At 39.9% G+C, this 25,035-nt stretch overlaps 2 protein-coding genes across 4 annotated transcripts in view; one reads left to right on the top strand and one right to left on the bottom strand.

Annotated features, from left to right (window-relative positions):
* Nucleotides 1-14,988: 14,988 nt before the first annotated feature.
* On the top strand, nt 14,989-18,512 carry SLC25A4 (solute carrier family 25 member 4). Its single transcript, XM_069095998.1, has 4 exons — nt 14,989-15,255; nt 16,198-16,684; nt 17,146-17,286; nt 18,058-18,512. The coding sequence occupies exons 1-4, from the start codon at nt 15,145-15,147 to the stop codon at nt 18,213-18,215; spliced, it is 897 nt and encodes a 298-aa protein (XP_068952099.1). The 5' UTR covers nt 14,989-15,144; the 3' UTR covers nt 18,216-18,512.
* A 3,879-nt stretch (nt 18,513-22,391) lies between these two features.
* The window catches only part of CFAP97 (cilia and flagella associated protein 97), a 36,062-nt gene continuing 33,418 nt past the window's right edge, over nt 22,392-25,035 (bottom strand). For all 3 annotated transcript variants that reach the window (XM_069095993.1, XM_069095990.1, XM_069095995.1), the window contains exon 5: nt 22,392-24,599. In XM_069095993.1, the coding sequence (XP_068952094.1) occupies nt 24,472-24,599 (128 nt within the window). In that variant the 3' untranslated portion in view covers nt 22,392-24,471. The remainder of the gene's footprint in view (nt 24,600-25,035) is intronic.

Here is a 25,035-nt window from a genome sequence, read left to right as displayed (position 1 = left end):
GTCCTTAGCAGAAAGTCCTTAGCAGTCCTAACTCAAAAAGGGCTTCGCACTGCCACTGCCTCTGCTGCTGCCGCCGCCGTTGCCACCACCGCCAGCCACCTCAGGAACACTAGCTTGGCTTCCGCTTCCTCTTGCTCCGCCCCTTCCTGCTACGTCAGCAAGTCCAATGGGGCATGGAAGATCTTTAAATCGCATAACCCTTACAAGAATCTGGTATATTTTGCAATTAAACATCATGAGATATTTATAGTCACGGTCTTTATCATGATCACGGGTGCTGTAAATATTGCATTGGCACTACAGTAGGCCACAATTATTTCCATGGTGATCTTTTTGCAAAGCACCAAATTTCCCATAAAACGTTTCTTGTTGCCCTTGCACACAAAAATAAAACCAACGTTGCCAATTCCTTTGATTGCCTTTTTTAAGAAAGTGAGAGAACATCAATATCTACTAATTCATATGTCTATTTTTCCACCTATATGATATTTTTATGGGACTGTCTTTGAAAGCATTGAGGGCATCCTTAATGGGAGTGTTAAAAGAGAACAGGTACACTTTCATAAATGATATTCCATGACTATACATATCTGTAACAAGGGTTTTGTTTTTCTTTCTTTTTCAGTTGTGAAGGAAAGAAGGTGGATTTGGGTTAATTGAAAAAAATTAAAAACAAAAAATATGATATGCCACAATAGAACATATGTTTTTCATTCCACAAGTAACCCAAAGATACACAGAATACAAAATCTCATTATGCATATATGCATATGTATTATATACATGTATACATGTTGTAGTGCCAATGCAATATTTACAGTGCTAATGATAAAAATTCATATTCCTGCATGGTGCTCAATCACAAAATATAACAGGCTTTCCATATATAAGACAGAAGCAAAACATTTATTCAGACACCAGAAACCAAATCCCAAAATCAGTAAGTCAATTCCGTCATAGTAGCAAAGAAGTTAATAAGCCACAACAGCATAGAGAGCCACAGCATACTTTAGCCTTCCCACAAACCAGCATATGACCAACTTTTACTCCTGAGCCTAACTGAACTCCTTGTCTAAATATTCTCTCTCTTGCACCATCTATCTGGCTCTGACTCCTAGCTGTATCAGCAATGCCATATTCACAATGCCTATAGAGATTACAAATATGCTGATATAATTATCCATCACAAAATATGTCAGGTTTGCCATTTGGGGAAATAAACTAGAAAATTTATTAAGATACCAAAAGACTGAATCCCAAAACCAGAAAGTGAAAGCCATCAGAGTAGTTATGACATTGGCACAGGTAGATAAAGTAGAAAGCACCCACATTTTCAAGCCTTTAAAACAGAACAGGCTACCTCAGGCAAAGGTCCTCCTCTCCCCACTCACAGCAACCACCCAGTGTCCTGGAAGAGCGCTCCCAGCAGCTCCGGCCCCTGGCAGTCCTCAGCAGGAGTCCTAACTCCAAAAAAAAAAAAAAAAGGGAACCCGCCGCCAACTGCCAACCGCAGGACCGTTAGCTCGGCTTTTCACTTTCTCTTGCTCTGCTATGTCAGCATGTCCATGGGGCATGGGAGATCTTTAAATCCCATAACCCTTACACTAGCTTCCTGTGGACTCTGCTCCACCCTTCAGCAAACTCCTCCCACCACAGGCTCCATGTGACCACATTCAGCTTATTAGGGGGTAGAGTTTATTTTCAAAGCAGAGAAGATCTTCAAATTCCCCTAGGCTTATTAAGCGGCAGGGAAGATCTTCAAATTTCCATTACCAATACACATGTATATATCATGTGTGTATAAAGTTTTTTTTACCTTATGTATTTGTATAAAATATTGTACTTGATAGAGCAAAATACCATCCTTAAAAGCTGTCCTCTAAGATGTTGTCTGCTATATTTATGACAAAATTACCAAAGATTCCTTGAAAGATATAATAATAATAAAGAAAACCTTGATTAATGTCATCTGGTCAGGTAAACATAAGATAGGCCAGTTGCATAGGAAGATAGCTGATGGGCAGTTCAAATGTTCCAGTAGTATCTTGACAATGTAAAAAAAAAAAAACAACCTCAAAGAAGGCCCCCAGAACATGGGGTTAATGCCTTGTAGCGAATTTGTGGGAAGATAGGAGTATTTGAGCTACACAAGACTTTTGAGAGTCCCTTGGACAGTAAGATCATCACATCAGTCAATACATAAGCTATTCACTGGATGGTCAAATACCAAAGCTGAAACTTAAATATTTTGGCCACATGATGAGAAGATGGGACTCATTGAAAAAACCCCGATGTTGGGAAAGATTAAAGGCAAAAAGAAAAGAAGATGGTAGAGGATGAGATGGAAAGATAGTGTCATAGAAGCAATGCAAGTAGGCTTGGATAGATTTTGGGAGACATTGGTAGATAGAAGGGCCTGATGTGCTATGGTCCAGACACAACTGAATGACTCAACAACAAAAACAACAACAAGGAGTATTTGAATACTGGACTATGAAAATGAATTAGGATCAACTGAAGCCAAAGCATGCAATGAGACCATTGGTACTGATATACAGTAAAAATTACATTATAAATTGCCTCACTATGGCATTTGGTAAAACTTGGGACCAAATCATCCCCATCACTTCTCCCCACAAATATACACACACTACACACACACACACACACTGCTCCCTTTGCCCACTATAGCAAGGTACTACCATAATAATAAAACAAAAATAAAGATTTTTTTAAAAAGTTTTCCATTTTGCCTTTGAAATCATACCTTAAGGAAAGTATTTCAAATTTCTGAACACCTTATGATTGGTTCAGTTACTCCTTTATTAATTGCAAAATCTTTCCTTCAGAGAACTTGTTAGCAGTCTAATACTACAGTATTCAACCAATCAATCAACAAGCATTTCTTCAAGCACCTTTCTGCCAGGAGCTATGCTAGGCACTGGGTACAAAAACAAAAATAAAACTAACTCTCCTCTCAAGGAGAGTGCTTATATTCTATTGGGGGAAACAATATTTACCCAAATGAGTATTTACAAAATATGAAATAACCAACGTTTTCTTCTTTCCCAGAAGTCAACCATTGTATTATAAGTTTAGTCACTTACTGGTCCCATATGCCACCTTTGAAAGCTCATGTGGGACCTTGATAAATATATACAAAGAGGGCAGGAACATTCCACAGAGGTCCTATAGAATCATAATAGTCTATGAGCACATTAAAACCTCAGTTGAAGAAGAAGTTGTCTTCCAATGACAGACTCCTTTTGACGTGTCAAATACTAGCATGGGACAGCCAGGTGGTACACTGCATAAAGCACCAGGTCTGGAGTCAGGAAAACTCATTCAATATAATAATTCAATAAGTTCAAATCTGGCCTCAGACACTTACTAGCTGTGTGATCCTGGGCGAGTCACTTAACCCTCTTTGCCTCAGTTTCCTCATCTGAAAAGTGAGCTGGAAAAGGAAATGGCAGACCATTCCAGTATCTCCAACTAAGAAAACCCCAAATGGGATCGTGAAGAGTTGGACATGACTGAAAACAACAACAACAAAAAACTGGCATCGTTACAAAAGGCAGAGTGGTGTAATGCAAGGAATGCTGGAATTGAGTTCAAATCCTGATTCTGCTACTTACTATCTTATTATCTGAGTGATCTTGGGCAATCATTTCCCCACTCTCAAGATTTCAGAGCACTCTATAAATTATATGGATTGCAATGAGTGGGCTTCATCAGCCCTTCCAGCTATGAATCTATGAACATGGGAGGCACAGAAATCAATCAATAAATTCCTTATAAGATAATATGTAGATCCTTTTTTTTTTTTAAGCAATCGGGGTTAAGTAACTTGTTCAAGGTTACACGGCCAGTTATTTCTGGGTGTGGTGCTGAGTATCTGAGCCTGGATTTGATCCAGGTCATCCCAACACTGGAGCCCATGCTCTTACTCGCTGAGCCACCTGGCTGCGCCTAAGCAATTGGGGTTAAGTAACTTGCTCAAGGTTACATGGCCAGGTGTTTCTGGGTGGGTGCTAAGTGTCTGAGCCCGGGATTCGATCTCCAGGTCTTCTCAACACTGGAGCCAGTGCTCTTACTCGCTGTGTCAACCCTGTAGATCCTTCTTAATGTAGCCTAAGATTGCATTAACTTTTTAGGCTGCTATATCATACTATTAATATATTGAGTTTAAAGTCTGTTGAAACCCTCAGATCTTTTTTTTTTCCAGAAAAAATCAAACAACTGAAGTCTCATTAATGTAACTCAGGATATGAAGTCTTCCCCAGCCTGTATTTAGGAAACTGATTTTTTGAAACTTCTCATTTATCTATATTAAAATTCATATTATTTGATCTATTCCATATCTACAATATGTTAAGAAAGGGGAGACTGGAAATAAATTTTCTTGCTTTTATAACCTAACTCTTGGAGGATATTATTCACCTGAAATAGGGTGGGAACAAATAAAAGTTGTGCAAGTAGAAGTAGTTTATCTTTAAAGACTACTTTCCATTCAAATTTTCCTCTATGGGACCTTGATAAATATATACAAAGAGGGCAGGAACATTGCACAGGGGAAAATTTACATTCAGTTCAGCAATATTTATTAAATACTTCCTGAATGTAGAGACCACTGTGTCAGCTTTGAGAGAGATGTAAGTTTAACTAAGGCAAGATACCTCCCCTGGTAGTATAGTCTGGTAGGGGAAGAAGACAATCTGTTTAGATGCAAAACAGTGGTTGATGTGAGATCCAGGCAGGGAAGGGCAAGTTCTTAAAGGCTAGGTGGGAATTCAGGAGGGGTAGAGGAGAAGGGAGAACATTCCAGGCACAGGAACAGCATGCACAGAGAGGAAATCACAAGTTATATTCAGGGACAGAGTGATCCAGCACGGTTTACATGTGAAAATGAAGAGTTTCACAATTCCATGCCTTGCTTCATTAATAAGTGCTTTAGAACACATTAATCCTTGAATGTTTTTCAAATTTTATTTCCTGTACTATTTTGTAGAAAAAAAAATCCTTATTTAAGTCATTGATTAAATAAAATGATCTGGGTTCGAACTCTGATAGCCACTTACTGTGTAACCTGTGTAAATCACTTAGCCTTTAGAGTCACATTTTCCCCTTCCATAAAATGTGAGTGATAGGGTAGGAGATCTCTAAAACCTTAGGATCCCTAATATGGCCAAACATGGTAATTGTTTATATTCTCCCATTTTCTTTTATTTTTAAACACCCTGACTGTTCACTCTCTCTCCCTATCTGTATATTTCCCCCTCCTCCACCCTCAACACTCTAGGATACCATTACCATATTTGCAAACCAAATGGGCTATCTCCTAGACTCCTTGTCAATTCCAATGCTGTCTGAGAGCCAGGCAGGGCTGGATTTGTACAGTGGACGTGTCCTGCAGAGTCCTATTCTCTCTGTCCTTTGGTAAGTGATATGAAGATCCTGTGATCACAAGGCAGGTCATGTCCTTAGAAGCCACTTGAGGCTTCCCTTTTCCTCAGAAAGTCAATGGAGGGAAAATGCTAATACATATACATATATACATATATATGGGGGTGTGTATACACACACACACACACACATATTCCAATGGGAAAACCCTTTGGGAAAAATTCCAGCCTCTCTCCCAAGCTAATGTGGCAACTCCAATTGATTCTAGGGGAAATAAAGTGAAATCACTTCTATTTATTGCTTTCTGTAAGGTGTACCATATAGAGACAACTAAAAATAGTGCCTCTCTGCCTGATAGGAGTAAAGAGAGCAAAATTCCCTAAACTGACATATAGATTTAATTTGACACCAGCATAAAACACTATATATAGTGTTTTATAGGGTTATACTATAGTATACTATATAGTATAATAGGGATATAGGGTATATATAGGGATATACTATAAGATTTGAAAGATTGACAGTAAAATTCATCTAGAAGAATGAAGAGACAAAAATACCAAAGAATGCTTATTTCAGTGTGATTTAGAGGAAAGGCAGCTGAATTTGAAGTGAAGGGAACAAAGTTCAAATCTTAGCTTTTCTGTTTACTACCCCGTGACCCTGGGTAAATCAGGACCTGTTTGGGCTTCATTTTCCTTATTTGTAAACTGAGGCAATCCTGACCTCTAACGTTCCTTCCTCTCTAAAACATGTGAACTTTATACGGTCAATACTTCAAGAGCTCTGGATTTTGATCTGTGTGGGTACTCCCTCCAGCAACATTTTGTTGTTGAGTCATTTCAGGCACATCTTACTCTTTGTAAGCTTATTTGGGATTTTCTTGGCAAAGATCCATTTCCTTCACAGCTCATTTAATAGATGAGGAAGTAGGGGCAAATAGGGTTGTGACTTGGCCAGGGTCACACAGCCAGTCTGAAGCCAGATTTGAACTCATGAAGATGTCTTCCTGATTCCAAGCTCAGTGCTCTATCCATTGTGCCACCTAGCTGCCCCCAACATAGCACATTCTTTCTATGGCTTAGGAAGGTTTCAGGAGTTAGTAGACAATAAGTGAATCAACCCACTGGCACCAAATCTCTCAAATCATAAACAGAGTTTTTCTACATTACAAACATATCAATGGGACTATACTTGAATTCCATCCCTCCTGGCAGCTCAGTCTAGACCTGCACAATGCTCTTCTCAGCCATCTTTAAGCCATGTCCTCCCCTTCCTGCTGCTACCTCTGAGAAGAATAATCAGAACAACACTACCATTCCTGGAAAGGATACATCAATCAATTTCTCTAGGACTCCACTCACCATCCTTATGATTTTCTTGACCAACCCTTCCCTGGTCCCATCCTCCATATGTATTATTTTTTCCTGTTAGAATGTAAGCTCCTTAAAGGCAAGGATAGTATTGCTTTTTCCTTTTTGTATCCCTAGCTATTTGTATCCCAGGTGCCTGGCATATAGTAAGTGCTTAATAAATGCTGTGTGACCCTGGGCAAGTCACTTAGCCCTGTTTGCTTCAATTTCTCATCTGTCAAATAGGCTGTAAAAGGCAATGGCAAACCACTCCAGTATCTTTGCCAAGAAAACCCCAAATGAATTTGCAGAGTCAGACACAACTGAAAGAACAATAAAAATAACATGGCAACTACAAAAGGTGCAGCTGAAATAGGAAGAGTCTAGAATTGCTGTCAAAAATTATTTTTAATAATTTAATATATGGCATACCAGAAGCAGTATAACAATAAGACATTCAATTACTATTATTAGGATGTTTGGACGTAAGGAGAATTATGGGTCTATGTTTCATGGCATATATTGAAAAAATTCTTAATGTTTCATAGAGTTCAACATAAAAATAACATATTTCAAAAGCACTAGGAAAAAATAGAATCCTGTGTTTATGCTACTGTAACTATAAAAAATGAATTGTGGTTATGGGAAAAATGGAGGGTCTCTTCAGAGATAGTCATATTCCAGCATGAAAAAAAGAAACCTTCATATTCCCCACTAAAAGAAACCACCATCAGTTTTATTCAGGGTTCAAACGGGAAGAAATCTTTAAGATCTCAATAGAATGAAGACAATACATATCTCACACAACATATGTAAAGAACTGACATAAATATATTTAAGGCAAAATGTCAGGAATTTCAGGTGATTCACTGGAGAGGAAAAAACACTGGGCTTGGAGCCAGATCTGAATTTGAGGTCTCATTCTGTCACTCATGATATGACCTTGGACAAGTCAAGTAACCTCTCTGGGCCTTAGTTTCCTCATCTGTAAAATTAGGAACTTGAGCTAATTGACCTTGAAGGTCCCTCTCAGCTATATAGGACTCTATGTGCTAAAAAGGATGATGAGGAAGTATAGAGTGACTTGTCTAGAGCCAAACATTAAATGGAAAAATGATTCTATATTAGGTAAACTAAATAAACATGTGGCATACTCAACAAATATCATACATATTCCATTGGTATTGTCAATTACTTAATTTGGGCAATTAGGAGAATATAGCCCTGGAATTACTCACACACATACACACACACATAAGTACACATTTGATTTACTCTTCAGGTCCTAAGAAAATAAAAACCTAATGAGCACATGGCATGAACTGTGTCAACGATTGGGCATAGCATGACGTCTGAAGGGATCAATTGGGTATTTCCATGGCCTATATCAGGACTCTGGGAACCCAGCACCAAACTGGCCAATGAAGTCATTTAGCTAGTATCACCTGCTTGTGTGGACCCTGGCCTTGAGCCCCAACTGATCCAAAGCTGACTGTACCTCCTAAAATAAGCAAAATGGAACTCACGATAAACTACATAGAATTCTAGCTGAGAACCGCCCAAGAAAACATTGAACTAGGTGTAAGAGCACCCAATTTTACAGTGCCCATTTAACAACATTCTTGATAACTTTATAATATTATATGACTTACATCAGTGTGCGAGTGAAATCTGTCTGTCTATCCATCCATCCATCTCTCTATCATCTATCTATCTATCTGTCTGTCTGTCTGTCTGTCTGTCTGCCTGCCTGCCTGTCTGTCTACCTACCTATTCATCCATCTATTTAATTTTATTAAATTTTAAATTTAATTTATTTATCTATCCATCCATCTATATATCTATATATGAATTACCTGTATAATGCTGTGCAAACCTTAAAGTATTATATGAATTCTACCTACTATTATCATAATACATACATACATACATACACACATACATACATACATGCATGCATGTACTTCCTTTTGATTCACTAATGCATGCTTTGGGGATTTGGAGTCCAATCTGCTCATTATTTTCACTATCACAGGATCGTACATTCAGAGTTGGAAGGGCCCCTAAAAGCCACTGAATCCAACTCCCTCATTTTACAAGTAAGGAAAGTGAGATTCAGGGTGACTTGTCTAGGGCCACCCAGCTACTAAATCTAAGGTGGCACCTCAATCTAGAGAGACCACTCAGGATAATTAAACTTAACCTGAACCCTGATGTTCACACTAGCTGCATGAGAAAAATGTCCATACCTCCTATCACCTCACTCTGAGGCAGTAACCAGAGAGCAAGCCTCATGCAGACTTCATTTTTTGGATGGAAGCAGGTATAGATGGGCTGCTACTACATTATCTTTCCTTCCTATAGCAGGAGCAAGATCTGCTATAGAATGATGACCTCAGCTGCTGATCTGCTTTCCCCCTAAGAAGCAGGGAAACTGTTCTCAAGAATTGATTTGTCCCAGGGACTACAGTTTGAGCTGTTGATGTGACTTCATGTTTGCATAGGACATAAAAAGTATAGCCCATGAGAAATCAGTGCTCTGGAGGCTTGGTGGATAATCCAGTGATGTACAATTAAAAGCATTTCTGTAAGATGATGACATCAGCTTGAACTGGTGCTCTATCCCTGCTGAATGTTTTCCATGCTATTGTTTGAGTAAATTTTTGTTAGCTTTAGATGCTCCAAGAATGTCTCATCTCCTTCCAGTCCTGAGCTTGAACTACAGATAGGCCTGAGTCAGGCCTCAGCTAAGAACGTTAGTTTTTAGTTAGTAGGATTGAATCTTAATGGCCTCATATGAGGTTGAATTCGGGAATGGGTGATGCAGCAAATTGGGTGATTAAACGACCAGATATGGCCAAATAAAATATCTTTTGCTTTAAAAATAAAACATGGCATTCTGGAAGCCTGGGGCACACTTCTAGCCACCTAGAGTCATTTTTATGATAAAGAGAAGAGTCTCTCTGATTCACCCATGAGGACCTGGCTCTTAGACTTTTTTTTTTTTTTTTTGGCTTCTAGCTTTGCCTGATTCAACAATGGCTCTGCTCACTGTCCAAAATAATTATTCACATCTAGACTTCAGTGGCCATTTTTCTGATAAACAGGGATCTCCTACTGGATGAGAATTCTGGCAAATATTTCTCTTTTTTTTTTTTGAGGGCAATTGGGGTTAAGTGACTTGCCCAAGGTCACATGGCTAGTTTTTGTGTTAAGAGTCTGAGGTCAGATTTGAACTCAGGTCCTCCTGACTCCAGGGCCAGTGCTCTATTCACTGCACCACCTAGCCGCCCCTCTGGTGAATATTCCTGGTGGGATGAGGTGTGGGTGATATTATTTTTGTGTAACAGTCTTCAAAGATAGGGTGGTTAAGATCTTTACCTACACTGATTCCTGGGGGGCGGGGGGTTGAACATAGGTCTATCCACGTGGTCTGGGGCATGAAGAGAACAGGATTAGACTATCAAAGGCTCTCCCCTTTGGGTAAGGAACAATGGAGGAATTTTGCTTATGCCTAAACTTGTGAACACGTCAATGTGCATCAGGGACATCATTCTGCCTCTGTCTTTACAAGAACGGCAAAAGCTGGAGAATAGGCCCATCTCCCATTAGGGAGCCATGAGGCCATATTTCACTGGGTGCAAGACCATATGATCTCTTTAACTAAGGATGAGAGAGTGACTTCTGTGCAGTGGTGCTCATTGTTGCAGACAGCTCACTCCTGAAAGATCAATGTACATGATCCCATATGGCTCCTGACTTGCCTCAGCCTTGCAAACTGATTCATTGACCCTTCTCCCCATTTTAGAATTGGTGGCTGGCCTTTTCGTCAGTTGACATCAATTCAGGACACAGTACTGCTGGGTTGGTCAAATCTTCCAGTATAGTAGAACCATTCTTCCTTGTGAGAATCCTTATACCATTGTCTCTGATCAGAACATCCACATCACTGAGAAGCAGGTCCAAGATTGGGACCACTGCCATCACATTCAATGGGTTTAATGATAGCTAGAATGTATAGAACCCCTACAATGCTCTAGGCATTGTGCTAAGGACTTTACAAGTATCTTATCTGAAGGAAAAATAGACCCACAGGAAGAATCACAAAGGACATAAATAATTAGTGAGTCAAAGAAACAATTAAAAATTAAGTTAGGGGTGGCTAGGTGGCACAGTGAATAGAGCACCAGCCCTGGAGTCAGGAGGACCTGAGTTCAAATCCGGCCTCAGACACTTGACACACTTACTAGCGGTGTGACCTTGGGCAAGTCACTTAACCCCAACTGCCCTCCAAAAAGCAAAAAAAGAAAAAAAATTAAGTTAAAGAGGATGATAAGAATGGAACAACATGTGCCATGCCCAAATGGCATTTTAAGAAAAATTTTCCCATACACCTGATGGGCAATGGCTGTTGAAACCTCTGAAGCCATTTATTCTTCTTCCCTGCCCCCTAATCTTGAGGTACACTCATCAGAAGGTAGAGCGCTCTCTCTACTGGACTACCCTTGGGCAGCTGGCACTACGGATCCCTGGAATGGGCTCTTGAAAGAACAGATTAGTCATCAGGCCCCTGACTATAGGGGCTGTGTGCTACCTCCCAGAAGTCCCATGGATGACAAATCAATGCTATCCTAGGAAGAGGGAAGGTCTTCTTCAGTGGTTGCTAGGATCAAACTTCTGAGAATACTTAGCTGAAAAGGATAGACTCCTTTTCCATGAGGTCCTAGCTGACTTCCACATTTCCTTGTTCTCATTCCTCCCCAGAGTTCCCTGGGCCTCAAAGTCCCTGCTCACTTCAGAGGGCTCCATATACCCTGGGGAAATGGCTCAGATTTCCCTCTATGGATAGATCTTTTTTTCCTCAATGGTTCAAAGAAGTCCTTGGTTTGTTTGAGGAAGAACTTGGGGAAATAAGGTGTGAAGTTGTTGGGAGATGCTTTCTTTGACATAAGGGAGGTGAAATTGTCTCTACTTAACTGTGAAGATTGTGACTTTATCCATGAAGAAAGCCAATCCCTTACCTGGCTTGGTAACAACCTGGATGAAGGTGAAGGAGAGTTCTTACTCAGTCCCTGTGGAAGAAGGCAGATTCTCAGCAAAGGCCTCCAAAAAGGTAGAAAGAAGCCAAAAAAGGAACATGAGTAGGGGAGGCAAGGGATTTGACCCTTACTTACCATCCCATCCACTTCTCTCATTGGCCCCCTCTCAATTAATAGTTAGTTATTTGGACGGTGTAGACTCAAAGTCAAAGCGATTGCTTATCACTTCCATAATGTGTTTGCCCTAGGCAGGGTGGGGGTAGGGTAGAAGAGGGAAGAGTCTAAATTTCCAGAGGCACTTTTGGGAAAGTGGAACTTCAATTCAAATCAGAGGATTGCCCAGGTGGTGATGCCAAATTGTGTTTCTTCTGAGGGGAACTACAGTATTTTAAATATATATATATATTTTTTTATTTAGAATCAGCTGTGGATAGAGCTACTGGACCTGGCGCCAAGAAGACTTGAGTTCAAATCTAGCTTCTGATGTTTACTGCGTGATCTTGGATAAGTCACTTAACCTCTGTCTCAGTTTCCTTACCTATAAAATGGGGATAATAGCACCTACCTTCCAGGGTTGTTATAAGGATTAAAGGAGATAATACTTGTAAAGGGCTCAGCCCTTTACATATAGTAGGTGCTTAATAAATACTTGTTTTCTTCCTTCTTCCTTGTACCTTCTGTTTTCTCTATCTTTTTATGGGCTCCTGTGGTCCTTTTTCATCTTTTGCATTTTCTGTGGAAGGGAACAAAGTCTATCCTCTACCTTTCATCCATTTATTATTTTGAGTTTTTTTTGTGTGGGAACTGAGGACCCATGTTCTCCACATTTGTGGGAACCTAGATATAAACTATATCTAATCTATATTTGGAGATTTTCCTGTAATAACCTCTAGGTGGGGCACCAAGCCAAAGAGATCCTGCTTGGTCAGAATCCCCAGGACGAAACTTAGTCCAAGTCACCCCAAAGTTGAAAGGGAAGTAGGTTCTATTAATCCTACATTAATTCTAGAGAATGGAGCAAGAGAATCACGTTCTTCCTTTGGCTTGTTGCTCTCACCCAGACTTCAGGAAAATTTTCAAATACAGCTTAAGCAGAGATCATGTCTAAGTTTCCACAAATGTAGTTACTGCAAGTCCCTAGCTCCCATACAGCAGAGCTCCCCAGAAATGACAATTACATGAACTATATAAACATGTGGGAATGTTTCTATGAAATGCTGGGTGAAAAACCAAATATGTGTGTGTGTGCGCGCGCACACACATATATAAGTGTGTGTATATATATGTATATACACATATTGCATATATCTCTATGTATATAGATATATTAATTTACATTTTATGTACATAATGTAGTTATTTATAAATATTTGTATTTGTAAATATATTTTATGCATTTAATGTACATTTACATTATATACATCATAAATTCAATGTAAATTCACATTAAATGTAAATATACATTACATTTATACATATTTATAAATGTAATAAAATGCTGTAAGGTCTACATAGCATCTTCGCTTCATAACCTTGTTTACAGAAGCAACAAGTACAATCACTATTATCCCCATTTTACCAAAAAGGAAGTCAAGCCTCACGAATTTATAACTGACCTAAAATCACATATCGGGTATTTGCCAGTCAGACATTCTGGCTCCAAGTCCAGGGCTCTTTCTACTAGGGTTAACAAGAGTGCCAGTATTTGTTATTATTATTTGAATAACAACCTAGGAATTGCCGTTCCTAAAGTCTTCCCCATGACGCCTCATGGCAGTCTGAGAGAGTAGGTCCTGGCAATGAAAGGACTCCTTTCCTGCGTGTGATGCCTTGTGCTGGGCTCTGTGCTCTTCCTCAGAGGAGCGAAATGCGAACAGCGTCATCAGAAACACTGGCCATTAGATGGTCACATCTTCCGGTCGCTGCACCGAATACATTCTACTGAGGTTGCCTTGTACTCAGGGTCTCCTGCTTCCTTATACCAGAGAGAGCTCTGTCGTCTTTTTGTAACAATGTAAAGATACTGCAAACATTTTTAAGAGGTCGGAAGAGATTCTGAAATAAGTAATACACTGGGAAGTTTTGACTAGAACCAGAGGACCCCTCTCTCAAATAGGGTTGCAGTTTTCTCAGCTGTAAAATGAGGGGTTCAGACTGGACGGCCTCTGAGGTCCCTGCCAGACTTAGAGCTATCACCTTATAAAATTTTCTAATGTTCAGCCCTAACTTCATTTCCTTTAAAGTTGTGTTTATGCTAACATTAGGAAGTCAAAATTCTAACCTCTATGTTCTTGCACATGAGGGCTCATAATCCTTGGTAATACTATAATAATAATAATAATAATAATAATAATAATAATAATCTCCTATATAACCTTTCCCAATCACCCAGGTACGATAAGAATACGTTAGGTTTGGAAAACTGATCAGAGAAGTCCTGAATCAGGACGCCTCCAGGTTCATTAACAGCAGTCCATCATATTAAACGTCCTTGGTGAACAAAGTCACATACTAAGCCCTACCAGGGGTTTCAAAGGAAACATGGAAGTAAATCTCTGACTTGAAGTAACATGTAAAATGAGAGAGGACAGAACCCACACCTACATGAGAAGCAGAAACGTACATAATACACAGCACCAGCAAACGCACACGAGCTGTAACACACATCTCGATTTCTCCTGGGTACCCCAGGATTGCGAGGGGAGTGGCTGCTGACAGGGGGTGTTCGTCGGAGAGAGCCAAAGGAGCGAGCTCTCTCATGCTCCCTGAAGGCTGGGGTTAAGTGTTGGGGCGGGGAGAGTAAGTGGGGTGCGAAGCTTCAGACCCCTTCCCCGCAGCCCTCTCTCGCGAGGGAACCAGTGCAAGCCCAAGGTTAAAGCCCTTGAGGAGTCGTTTTCCACGTCTGTCCCCCCCAAGTCGGTCCTTACTGGAGGCCGGCTCCAGCATGCTATAAATACAGCGGGCCACATGCTGTTGTGACATAATGTTCCCTCTACAGCCCAAGCTAGATAATATTAATTTGCCCTTTAAATGTCCCTAGCGGGAGCAGCAGTCCCCCGACCCGCTCGGGCCTCCCGGAAGCGCCTCGCCCCCCGTGCCCTCTACTGAGGAATGGGATGGAGAGGGTATCCAGACACCTGTCCAGCCAATACGCACGGAGCCAAATGGCCCGAGGGCCCTCCTCCTTCTCTCGCGAGACACAGGGTCATATAAGGAGGTCTGGGGGAGAAGTGCTCTGCCCCTTTTGGATCGTGGTGGTGGGACAGAGAAGGGGGTCAGGGTTTTTAGCTGGGGGGGAAGGTTAGGGAGTAGTTCCCGAGAGACTGTGGGTGCGACCGACTTCCATCATGGGTGACCAAGCGCTGAGCTTCCTGAAAGACTTTCTGGCAGGTGGCATCGCCGCTGCGGTTTCCAAGACTGCCGTTGCTCCCATCGAGAGAGTCAAACTGCTTCTGCAGGTGAGGATTGGAGCCTAAAAGGTGTATGCATGTATTCAGAAGGAAAAAAGGGTCATGGCCCAGGGAGGCATCGCCACCTAAGTAGCTTTGAAGACAGGTGTTTTGTTCTTGGCCAGGGGTAAAGGTGGGACAGGCCTTGGGCCAGCGGTCCGCAACCCAGGGGGAAGTGGGGTAGGGGTGCAAAAAAAAGGGTGAACGTCCTTTGAGAGCCTAACCTAGGGGAAAAGAGGTAGGCTGTGCAAAGCCGGGAGGTGTACAGGACATTGCTGGTATCAGGTGGCTCCAGCACTAAGTGCCTAAATATGGAAAGCCTCCTGAGGATCGAGTTACACTGGGCAGGACGCTCTCTACCCTTCCCAAGCCGGGTGTGCGCAGAAACAGAAAAATGTGGTGGAGGTTTAGTCGCCCTCATTCAGTCTCCCCTTTGCCCGACTTCCTTTTCCTTCCCAAGTCAGAACTTACTTCTATCCCCTGTTCCTACCTCTCTACCCTTCTTTGGCCGACCTTAAAGGCAAAGAACCGTGCTGGTGGGGGGACACCCCAGCGGGGCAACTCCAGGGTAATGAAAAGAATGTGGTATTGAGAATGGGCATTCTGCTCTTCGCTCACTGATGCTGGACAAATTACTCGGGCCGCTCCCACATCTGTAAAAACGAGGCAGTTGGCTAGCTCTTAAGATTTTTTCCAGCTCCCCATGTTCTATGACTTGATCTTGTGGCAATTTCCCTCCACATCTGGTGTGACCTAAGTGGCATCCCCACAATTGCTTACAAAGCTGGGATGCTGGACCCCAGTGAGAGGCAGAGGCAGGAGGGTTAAGTTCTGAGGGTTGGGCATGGAGGGAAGCATTCCCAGAGTTGGGAAAAAGTCAGTTACAAAATCAATTTTCTTTCTCCCACCCTTTTCCTTTCCCTGTCTTGTCCATCTTTTCCCATATTCTAGGTCCAACATGCCAGCAAACAAATTAAAGCAGAGCAGCAGTACAAAGGTATAATTGACTGCGTGGTGAGAATCCCCAAGGAGCAAGGCTTCCTCTCCTTCTGGAGGGGTAACCTGGCCAATGTCATCCGTTACTTCCCCACCCAAGCCCTCAATTTTGCCTTCAAGGACAAATACAAGCAGATCTTCTTGGGGGGTGTGGATCGGCACAAACAATTCTGGCGCTACTTTGCCGGCAACCTTGCTTCTGGTGGAGCAGCGGGGGCCACTTCCCTCTGCTTTGTCTACCCACTGGACTTTGCTCGGACCAGGCTGGCTGCTGATGTGGGCAAAGGTGCCACTCAACGGGAATTCAGTGGCCTAGGCGACTGTCTTACCAAGATCTTCAAGTCTGATGGCCTGAAGGGTCTCTACCAAGGCTTCAGTGTGTCTGTCCAGGGCATCATCATCTACAGGGCGGCCTACTTCGGGGTCTATGATACAGCCAAGGGTGAGAGGTTAATGGGGATGGAATGAGAATTATCCAAGGGACTCCCAGGTTTGAGGGCCTCTTTCCTCACTCACTTGTCCCAGTGCTCCTGGTTGGGAAGGCAGGTACATTTAGAAAATTAAAATTCTGTCCTCTTTGACTGAAGGCCTCATTATTCCAAGAGGAAGGTTAAGTTTTTCAGGCACTATCAGAGTAACTAAGCCTTCCCCAGGAATAAACATTTCATCGGTTCCATAGGCCCTATCCAAGTTAGGCACCTGACCCAGAATTGTGAGCTTTCCTGTTAGAAAACTTCCACTTCCCAATGGACTGCTTGATACTTAAAGAATGTAATAGGCTAAATCGAAAGAAGAGGCATGAAGCACAAAGTGGGGACATGGTGGCTCCCCCCACCCCCTTTTCTACCAAAGTGATGAGTAAACAAATTTATGTGTTTGGCATTTTTTGGCATTAATCTACAGGAATGCTGCCTGACCCCAAGAATGTGCACATTATAGTAAGCTGGATGATTGCCCAGAGTGTAACTGCTGTGGCAGGGCTGGTGTCCTATCCCTTCGATACTGTCCGGCGTAGGATGATGATGCAGTCTGGTCGGAAAGGGGGTATGTTTTTCTTCATCTTCCTCCTTAATGCACACAAGGGGATGGGCAATCTCAGTAATCTGGTTATGATTGGTTCATGTAATCCCAGCATCAGAATGACCCTGTGTGATTCATAGTTCTCTTCATAACCTAAAATGGCAAGGAGGAGGAAGGGGAGAGGGTGAGATTATGGATCAAAAACTAACCCCTCCCTCTACTCCTCCCCCCCCCCCCCCCATTTTGTTCTTAGGAAGAAATCAAAGAAAAAAAGGAAAGGATTTTAAAGTGACTATGGGAACATGGGGGAACCCAACAGAAGATCTCTATCAATGTGGTGGCTTTTGGGCTACCACTTTTAGAACCTGTACAAGGACAAAGTTGGGTAGAGCGCAGAGTTGATTATGCAGTTAAACTGATACATTTTGTTTCAATGATTTGGCCATCAAGTGAAACTATCTCTTTAAAAGAGTCTGAGGCAGCGGGCAAATCACCTCTGGGATTCAATTTAAGATTTAAAAAAAGGTCCCTTTCTGTTTAAAGCTTGCCTCTTATGGAATTATCTATATAACTATCTTCTTCCCAATTCCACTGGTAGCCAGAGAAAACTAAGAATAAGAGATAATCCTTGCCTAGCAAGCTAAGGAAGATTTGGGCAACTGGTATTACACAGAGCGGGGGCATACAGTTCCAGCAGCCTGACCTTCATGAAGAGAGCCAGGACTCAGTTAAGACTTTTTAGAAAATAAGCGTCTATCAAGATTATAAATAACTTACCAATTTTTGTCTCCATAGCTGATATTATGTATACTGGAACAATTGACTGCTGGAGGAAGATTGCAAAAGATGAAGGATCCAAAGCTTTCTTCAAAGGTGCCTGGTCCAATGTGTTGAGAGGCATGGGCGGTGCTTTTGTATTAGTGTTGTATGATGAGATCAAAAAATACGTCTAATTCGATTAAAACTCTTAAGTTCATTGGTCCCAGATCCATTTTCTGATGTTACCCGTGGTTTAGTAGACATTTCTTAGGGAATCTGACAACATCGATATGGGATAACGCCAAAACTGACAAGGATATTATAACATAAACATGTTTCAATCCACTGGACTACAAATGAATTTTGCATTATACAGATTTAAAGTATATTAGCAAATATAAGGTAACATTTATTTCTATGCTTTTACAATTAATTTGGGAAATGGTGATGATGACCTAATGTGAACCCTCAATAAATATTACTTAAGGATCGTTCTCTAAATTTTTACTTTATTAAACTCCTAAGTGTCAAACTGGATTGAAGGGCTCTAAATCCTAACTGTGATCAAAGGAAAATTATCCCAAGGGTACAACTGAACATCATGAATTACTTGTAAATATTCTGCAAATATGTAAGAATTCTTATAAACACTGACCACTACACTTGAGCATGAAGTTTCTGTAGCAGCTAGTCAAGAACATGAACCCAATGCACCATCTGAGGGGGAATAAGAGGGGTGGAAGATTAGAAGGGAATAAAACGGAGAGCAATGAAAAATGTTTCACATATGCTACATTATTTCAAGGACAGCTAGAAATATCTCAAGACGCTGGAACTTTCAAGTAACTTTAAAAACCACTGCTTTAGGTAATATACGTGACCCAAAAGTAAATCCAGCAAAACTACACATGGAAAACAAATTAGAAATCAGAGAGGGCTTTTTCAAATTGCCTATTTTTCCATTTAAAACAGAGGAGGGAAAAGGAATGAGAATTATGCAGGTATTTGGGTTTTGCTTTACTACTACTTAAAGCACTCACCCAGAATTATAAAAAAGGGACAAAATTAATTAGAATCTAGATATCAACTATCTATTGAACACCTATGTACCAAACTATGCTTAGATCAGCACCTAATAGTTTCTTGCAGATTTGAGAGTTTAAAGAATGTTTAACTGGGGGTGGCTAGGTGGCACAGTGAATAGAGAGCACTGGCCCTGGAGTCAGGAGGACCTGAGTTCAAATATGGCATCAGACCCTTAATACAAAAACTAGCCATGTGACCTTGGGCAAGTCACTTAACCCCAATTGCCCTACCTTCCCCCTTCCAAAAAAAAAAAAAAAAGAATGTTTAACTGAATTCCAAAAGGAACAGATAGATGGAGGAATAAAGATAAAAAGAACACAATTAAATGATAAATCAATGTGTGTAAGGAGAAGTCAAAGAGAAAGGCAAGGACGCTATGATTGGGAGTGGGAGAAATTACAGAAGGATGGAACTGGGCCTTAAAGGATGAGGAAAGAAAGAATGGCTTTTATAGATGTACAAAAGCTAACTAACTACTAGCTAACCTGTATTGACTGGAAAGCATTGAAGGTTAGTTCTCAACACCACCTCTAATTTACCTTGCTCCCTCAAGAGGAGATTTTGTTGGCCAAGTCAAGTGTGATGCTAAAAGAAAGCATTTCAGGGCTTGTTGGGGGTATCGAGTCACTGAAGAAGCATTTTTTTTTCATAACTATTAATAGACATAGCTAAGTCACTCAGTCCTAACTGCAGGAAATGTAGGAAACAAAGTAAATACATGCTGAATTATGTAAAGTCAGAGATAGGTAAGAGGTAGGCTGGTTCATGGCTTAAAATGGTGTACACCCCATTAAGCTAGATTAGGTTTAGCTATCTGACTTTATCAGAAGCTTTTCACCAAGGGAAAACTGAACCTTAACTCTGGAGAGAATGTATGTTCCAGAACACATATTTTGAAAGATCACTGGGCTAAAAGCAGCACTTTCTAGATTGGGTCAAGATAAGATTTCATGTATGGTTAGATGAAAGCCTTCACGGAAACTTAAAAAATCTCAAGCTTATTCTCTTCTCTCATTTTTAATCCCCATAGTGTCGCAGATGAGTTAAAGGCTGCTTCTGTCCGTTCCTGGGCCTAAATGTGACAGAAGCCATTTAAGAACTGGCAATAGCAGATGAGAATTAAAGCCAATTTTCTGGGGTAGGGTCTTTGGCAGTCCAATAACAGAAACTAGTCTCACACAATCTGCAAAGTTAGGTTCTCCTAAAAAGACAATGTCTAATCAAAAGGTAAATCGATTTAATTTCTCTTATAATTTTTCTCCAAAGTAATTTTCAGCAAAGATAGTAACATAGGTTGTTTAAAGCTTTATACACTAATTTACTCTTAAGAACTATATATAAGGGAATGTGACTGTAAACCCACTGGAACCTTATTATGTTAACTGTTTTTCTCAACCATCTTTAAGTGATAGAAATAGTCACAGGATTCCATTACCCATTATAAGGTATTCACTACACCTAACCTTTAGTTTAATGCTAATATTTCTAACAGTACTGTTACAGATAGTATCTTTAAGATATTTAGCACTTTTCCCCCAATGGAAACATTGCTTATGCTTTGCTTCTATTACTTCTACTAAACACCATAAAGCTAGCATTACACCTGCAGATTTAAAAGGAGAAATCTCATAATTCTACATAGGGGAAAAATTATGTTGGGACTAGATGCTTAAAAAAAGCCTTTGGCCTATCTTTTAAATGATCTAAAGCTCAAGATTATTGTCATATTTTCAAGAAAATGCTGGGACACTGTTATTCCTGTAATGCTGTTTGCACCATCTTGGTTTCATTCTATTCAAAAGGAAAAACGTCATTTGAATTTACTCTTTATCTTAAATCATTCTTCTGTTTCAAATGAGAGCAATACATTTTGATAGCTAAGATCAAAAGCAAAGAATCATAATTCCAATAAATTTTTTCTAAACATTTTTTAAAATCTATAAACATTTGAGAGCTAAGAAGGTTGCCAGTTTCCTAAGTTATGTCAGAACTGTTTGACAGTCCTGTGTTAATAAATACACATAAATTAAAATTATCCATTATATACTTCATATATGACCAAGGGTCATCTCCCCCACAAATCAGGTGCAATCACTTATAGACTAAGATAATAAACTAAGCACTTGCTGTATAACATGACACATTCTATGACTTCCATCATTAAAATATATGAGAAAAACTAGTGATCATCAAATCACACTTCTGTACTGTTTTCCATACTCTCCTTTGTTCAGTCAGCATTTGTAAATGGAGGTGATAAGAGTTGAATGAAAGTATTTTCCCTACAAGAACCTCTCTGTTCAAGGAATGCCTAAAGGAACCTCTTTGAAATCAGGGATTTGCAGAACACTGTTTAAAAACCACTGCCAAATTCAAACAAACCAACCCGAACATTTCATTTGGAATATTAGCTAACAATGTTTTTGTGGAGTCTATAAAAACGTTTGACTATGCCTTGTACTTTCCAACAAGGGAAATGGATTTCTCCTATAAGAAATAGTTCTCAATACCTCAGAATTTAGGGTAGAAGCATTTTGCTTCTAAAGAGCCTGAGTCAGGTTAGCATTTGACTAAGATTAAACCAATTCTGAATAAGTATTAGGGGCTAACAATCCTATACCTAAGGAATGAGCCACTTAATCTGAACTTTCATTTCTTCATTCACAAAATGAGAGGAAGGACTAAGTGATCTCTAAAGTTACCTTTTAGCTCTAAGGTTTGGGAGTATGACTTGTAGTTGCAGGTTCTTTCTAGGATATCAGAATCTTGAAATGACAATTATATGTCTTTATAGCATTGGCTCAAATGTAAAGCAATTCTAAACATACAATGGTCCTTCATGTTTACACTAGGCAATCAACTTATCCTTTTGTTAAGGTTCTACCTTAAGCCACCTTCAAAGTACCTTTGCTTTTATACTCAGGATGCCCCCATTCCTTTCTCAACTCTTTGGCTATTTCTATGGCACAAATGAGTGATCATGGCAATCCAGTTCTATCCACGTGGAGACAAAAACAATATGAACAGGACTAGTAATCTTCCAACTTTCCTCTCTTGTTCTTTCCTTTAGGTTCAATCCCTGTTAAGCCCAATACTCTGTTGATCCCTTCATCTTTCCCATCAATGAAATCTAGAGTTGTTAAGTTGGTACCTAAGATGCCCATGTAGCTTTCATATTCAAGCTATGTGTATGCACTCTTTGGACGCGTTTCAGTAGCATTTCAAAGACGTGAAAGATAGCACAAGTATTTTAATAGATGCATACAAAATGCTCTTGGAGACTATTGTAGTTATGAACATAATAAACTTTATGTTAATTCCCCTTGCCCTTCCAATTTACAAAAGCAACATACAAAAACTGACAATTTTTATTACTGAATGTCCAACATGCTGTAAAAATTCAGCCTATCTTACTTCCCCCCAAAGAAAGTTGGTATACAAATATTAAAAGTGCAAATTTAAAATGTGATCTTGGTATTAAATACAGCTGTATCTCATTTTATAAGCAAAGTATTAAATGGCAAAATAGTCTGATCACCAGAGCAGCACATTAAATAATTATGACAGCAGCATCCAATGAACATTACATCCCCGATAACAGAAGCAGGATAATCTCAGAGTCGGTTTGTCTTCACATCACTGTTTAAACTCTGAACCCACCCGCCACCCCTCCCCTTCCCTCCCCACAAAACCTAAACAAATTGTTAATATGTGACACTAAGGATATGAATTGATACACAAGTCAGAAAATTCAGAATCAATGTTTAACATAACATAGTTTGTCTTACTGCCTAGAGTGCTGAAGAAATTAACTTGTCTTGTTGACCATATGTAGTACATTTCAAAACACAGCAAGAGCTAAAACTGGAGAATAAAAATCAACTTCCTTATTTTTGTGGCCACAGATCACAACTCTTTCAAAAAAAGATTTGGCATTTAACACAGAACCCTCCCAAACATTCTGCAGGGAGGCTGAGAAGGCAAGTAGAGAAATAGAATAACAACAACAGCAGCATTACATTTCATTTTTTTTAAAGAAAAGCTTTTAAATAAGGACAGAAAAAGTTTCTAATTACAACCTACCTTTTATTACTTATATGTACATTAAAATCCACTTTCTACTACCAATGTTAAGACAACTTGCACTACTAAATAAAAGTCTGACAGAAATTACAACTCCAGGGTAAGGCCAAAGAAAGCACTAACATTTAAGAACAAGGATTTATGTTTTATAGCACTATTCCTTATAGCCCTATAAAGTACTAGCAGCAACATCAAGGGCTACTATAAAATGTAGAGTCCTTTACCAAGTTCTTCCTTAATTCAGTTAATAATAAATAAGAACATAACATATTAATAATATTGCCTCCTAAAATAGACTGGTCTGATGCCTCAGGATCTGCTCCTTGGCCTTTCATAATGTCAGTGCCATTTTACTGTGAATCAAAAAATACTAGCTTTGCTGTTTGTTTCACTAGACTAATGTTGTTACCAATTTGGTCTTTAAAAAGTGCCACAAAGCAGCAGAACTGAATTCCAAACTTTCCTTCATTCACTCATTAGCAATATTTCTACTCAACTGAAAAAGGTGCAAAAATGTGGGAGAATTCATACTCTGTACTCTCTGATGTTTGTTTACAGTTCAGAGGAAAGGGGAATGGATCAAAGTTTTAAGATCTAACTCAGAGCACCTAGAGAGAATCAAGATGGTCCCATGGTAAGCCTCTATCATTCTATCCTACAATTCTCAGACCAACTTAACAGCTCCATCTGAGAAAAAAAGAAAGAAAATTTCAGTATGTGTTTCTTAATAAAAACCATCACCTAAAAAGTGCTTCAATTACAAATTCAGGCCATAAATCACACTCACCTAAGTCCTGAAGCAGACAGAAAAATAAATTTAGGAACTAAGCTCATGGTTCAAAGTTTACTGGAAAAAAATGAAATCTAAATATCTAAAAATCCTGGGTCCAAAGTATTGCAATACCATCATTCTGTCAGCATGACAATTAGTTTTGTTAATATGGTGAGAAAATTTACCTGTATACTACCATCCCTGTATTAAACATATATGTGTGTGTGTGTATGGTATATATATATATATATATATATATATATATGTATATGTATATGTATATACATCTCAGATAAATACATCCACATAGGAAACACTGATTTGACATGAAACTGACCTTTGGAAAGTAAATATTGCATCAAGTTACAATAAATTAAAACACAATGCTGTATACTTTACTCACTTAAAATAGGATTACAAACTTTTGCACAGAGAATTACAGTAATCTACAAGAGCACTTCAATAGACATCTGAATAACAATGTTCAAAATAACATGTTTGTTTTTTTCTCATAACCAAGCAGCACGAACATTAGGGGGTTTAGGTCTCAGCGGGGGGCCACTGCATGCATCAGAAAGTGATCTCTCACTCTTCCGGCTGAGTGCACTTGTCGCACTGGATGACCTGGAGGCTCCTCCTGATAACACCAAACAAGATGCGAAATTAGTCAATCACTTAAAATCTGCTACAGACATCTGAGGCTCTTCATTTTCTATCTTTCATCTTAAAACATTTTTTGAAGATTAAAAAAATCTAAAAATAGAAAAATGGAATTCTCCCTTCTTTTTCTCCAAGATGATACCAATTTTGGGGAGGTGAGGGCAATCTGGAGGGAGAAAAGGAACAAAACAGCTATAATATAGTGAAAAAAACCCACAATAGAGCTGGAGTCAGTCAAGAGACATGGAATTCAAGTCCTGGTATTACCACTTACTGGCTGCAACCATTTGTCTTCTCTGGGCTACAGTTTTCTCATCTACGAAATGGAGAGTTCTTTAGTATCCCCTTCCAATTCTATAGGATAGGTTCCCAAGAACCATTTACCAAACACAGACAACACACACTGTACTATT

The sequence above is a fragment of the Petaurus breviceps genome, unplaced genomic scaffold (assembly GCF_028583685.1).
Source record: "Petaurus breviceps papuanus isolate PSGF00001 unplaced genomic scaffold, PetGlider_PUasm1.0 126, whole genome shotgun sequence".
Taxonomy (NCBI): domain Eukaryota; kingdom Metazoa; phylum Chordata; class Mammalia; order Diprotodontia; family Petauridae; genus Petaurus; species Petaurus breviceps.
This window is presented reverse-complemented; position numbering and strand designations above follow the sequence as displayed.